The 3,426-nt window shown below is 51.4% G+C and overlaps 1 protein-coding gene across 5 annotated transcripts in view; it reads right to left on the bottom strand.

Annotated features, from left to right (window-relative positions):
• Nucleotides 1-3,426, bottom strand: part of SLIT3 (slit guidance ligand 3) — a 630,484-nt gene that overhangs the window by 1,936 nt on the left and 625,122 nt on the right. For all 5 annotated transcript variants that reach the window (XM_023218903.1, XM_023218901.1, XM_023218904.1 and 2 more), the window contains 2 exons: nucleotides 3,044-3,329; nucleotides 1,636-1,844 (listed from right to left, as the gene is read on the bottom strand). In XM_023218903.1, the coding sequence (XP_023074671.1) occupies nucleotides 1,636-1,844; nucleotides 3,044-3,329 (495 nt within the window). The remainder of the gene's footprint in view (nucleotides 1-1,635; nucleotides 1,845-3,043; nucleotides 3,330-3,426) is intronic.

The following is a 3,426-nucleotide window of genomic DNA, read 5'->3' as shown; positions in this document are numbered from 1 at the left end:
GTCTGAAATTATTTCAAAATAAGTTATTTAATAACATTTTAAAAATGAGTTTTGGTTAAGAATAGTATTTCGTATAGGTATAAAATGTGGAAAAGTCCTCAAGGGACGGGGTGGACTGCCTGGGATCCTGGCGGCAGGGAGCAAAACTTCTCATTGCAAAACGTAGGTTCTGACTCAAAAGGGCTGGGGTGGGGCCTGGGAGCCTGCGTTTCTAAGTGACTCCCAGGCGATGTCAGTGGTGCTGGTCAATGTCAGGGGGCCACGCTGAGTGGTTAGGGTTTCATTAGTTTTGAAGGCATGGCATCTCAAGGGCCAACAGCTGGAAAAGAGAAAAGAACCATCTAGACTACTCATGTGTTCTCCCTGCAGAGGTCCACTGAGGACCATTTTCTATACTTGTTTCATCTTTAAAAAGTCCATGCTTGAGAATCTTAACTTTGGCAGTATGAGTTATCTGCACTTTTGTTTTTTCTCGGAGACAGGGTCTGTCTCTCTGTCTCTGTCACCTGGGCTAGCAGCTTCAAGCTCCTGAGCTCATGCGATCCTTGCACCTCGGCCTCCCAAAATGCTAGGATTCCAGGTGTGAGCCACCACTCCTGGCCCTATCTAGATGAGGAAGTGAATCACAAGTATGCTGCTCAACGCCATGCAGATTTGAGACAGGGTCTCACTCTGTCACCCAGGTTGATCTTGGCTGACTGTAACCTCCGCCTCCCGGGTTCAAATGATTCTCTTGCCTTAGCCTCCAGAATAGCTGGGATTACAGGCGACCACCATGATGCCCAGCTAATTTTTGTATTTTTAGTAGAGACAGGGTTTCACCATGTTGGCCAGGCTGGTCAAGGTCATGCAGATTCTAAATGACAGCTTGGCCTCCATCGTGACAATGTTGCTTCTGACTTTCCATCTCACGTACTCCTTCCAACAACCCTATAAGGAAGCACAGTAGCCAGCCTCCAAGATTGCCCCCAGTGACTACCTCCTTCTGGTACTGATGCCCTATATGTCGTCCCCTCCTTCATTGAATGCACCTGACTGACGTAACAATGCAGTGTGTTGGAAATGACGGCATGAGTGACTTCCAATTGTAGGTCATATAAGACATGTGGCTTGCTCTGTCCTGGACTGTTCACTCTGGGACATGCCAGCTGCCCTGGCGCAAGGACCGTCAAAGAGCCTATGTAGTGACTCATGCAGAGCTGCAGGGCAGAACTGGGACCTCCCACCAGCACCCAGCACCATGGGAGTGCAGCACGTTGGAAGCAGATCCTGCTGCCTCGGATTAGCTTACAGAGAACTGCAGCCCTGGCTGTGTCGATTGCAACCCCGAGAGATCCCAGCTAGGCTCTTTCTGAATTCCCAACCCACAGGAAAAATGTGGGCTAAAACAATGTTTTTTGTGGTTTCGAGCTGCTATGGTTTGGGACTAACTCGTTCTGCAGCGCTAGATAACTGATACAGGAAGGTGTAGCATTGCCTCCGTTTTCAAGTTGAGGGAATTGAGGCTCACAAAGTGACTGAACCAAGGTCATGCAGCCTTTAAGTGGCACGGCCAGAACTGGAACTGAGGTGATCTGAGTATGAAGTCCAACTCTGACCCCCACTTCCTCCCTCCCACAGGCACAGTAGACCCACCTTGTTGGCAGTGCTCGCCGCTAAAGCCGGGCTGGCACAGGCAGTAGGGCTCCCCTTGGTCTGAGATGTGGCACTGCCCATGGTGACACTTGAAGGCTGAGCAGGCGTTGGCAGAGTCATTCTTGTCGTCACACAAGGCCCCTCCATAGCCCTCGGCACACTTGCACACGTATGAGGTCCCGGTTGCTACACATTTTCCATGGTTGCAGCTAGGGGCAGAGAGGAGGATGAGAAGTGAACTGGATCAGAGTTGGTGCTGCTGAGGACTCCCTCTGTCCACCCAGCCAGGGACCAGGGGACCCAGAGCTGAGTACAGTCTAATAGCTTTCTCCATTTCCTAGGCTGAGCATCTCTTTTCTTAACCACCTTGCTTTCCCTGGCCAACCAGCCAGAAGCCTGCGAGTGTCACCCAGTGTGAGCTGTCACCACAGCAGAGGCTGGCTTGCTGATTTACACACACACACCCCATGCAGCCAAGTAGCAAACAATTGCTTGAAAGAATCTAGCCATTCTCTAAACATTTTAATTGCTTTACCATCTTAAATAAGAATTACTACCACCCCACTACTACCAGCAGGTACCCCTGGCTATGTACCAGGAATTGTGTTAAGTGCTTTACACCCAGTATTGCTCTGAATTTCCATCACAACCTCTTGTCTGCTGCTCCTACGCAGTACATTTCACCTGTGGGAAAAAATGAAGGTAAGCCTATATTCTGAATCACGACGCATCACTGCCCCTATTGGAATGACATGCAGAGCCAGGATCCATATTATAGAGTCAAACACACACACACATATGCTCAAGAGCAACACAAGAACCTCAAACCCTTTATAGCTGTCCCTTATTCCTGATCCAAAAGATCATTTCCTGACTGGTTTAGCCAACCACATTTCCAGTGTTGGCTCTGGTGTTAGTTTTGGCTGATTCAGGTTTCTTAACACTGACAGTACTGGGTTTCCTATATTTAGCATGATGCCCGTCACATAGTAGGACCTCAGTAAATCTTTGTTAAATGAGTAGTTGCTTAAACTATTAAATGTGGTTTGATGTGTGGTTATATACACCTCATGCCTTGCACAGGCTGAGTCTGCCCACGGGTGCCTTTTTCTAAATCCCACGGAGACAGCGGGGGCTCACTGTGGCTCTGGACAGGTTCTAAGGGCCACCTGGCAGAGACGAGTGTTTTGAGCAGGGCCGTCTTATGCTGATCCCTCCAACCAGGTCTTGCTGCTCAGACCTGTAAGCTCAGTCTCTTGACCTCTGAAGCAGTTACACTTCCACAGATTCTATCTGCGGTCTGACTGCAACTCCTCCAGCCTCCAGTAGTGCCTATTTCTCAGGTGGGGTGGGGATTGAGGCTGTGCTGGGAGCCCAAGCATACAGCCAGGGCTCCTGGGACACTGACCTGTGGCCAAGGCAGGGGTCCCGGGCCTCCTGGTCACAGAGCGGGCCGGTCCAGCCCGGGTGGCACTCACACACCACGCTGTCCTTCTCCACGGAGCGACACAGGCCGTGCTTGCACACGGTGCAGGACTTGCAGCCTGGTGACACCCCCAGGGACTGCGGCGGGAGGGCCTTGAAGTCCTGCAGCTCATTGTTGATGCGCACCTCGTGGATGCATCCGTGGAAGCCGCCTAGAGGCCGGTCCGTGCCCTGGCGCAAGGCAGAGAGGCCGGTGGAGGTGGGGATGCCTGTGGGAGAGGAGCCAGGACAGTGGCCTGAAGACCCTCCCCTGCCACCCTGCCGTCCTCAGAGAAAGCGCTTTTCACACATTCGTGGCTAGAACAC

The sequence above is a fragment of the Piliocolobus tephrosceles genome, chromosome 4 (genome assembly GCF_002776525.5).
Source record: "Piliocolobus tephrosceles isolate RC106 chromosome 4, ASM277652v3, whole genome shotgun sequence".
Lineage (NCBI taxonomy): Eukaryota > Metazoa > Chordata > Mammalia > Primates > Cercopithecidae > Piliocolobus > Piliocolobus tephrosceles.
This window is presented reverse-complemented; position numbering and strand designations above follow the sequence as displayed.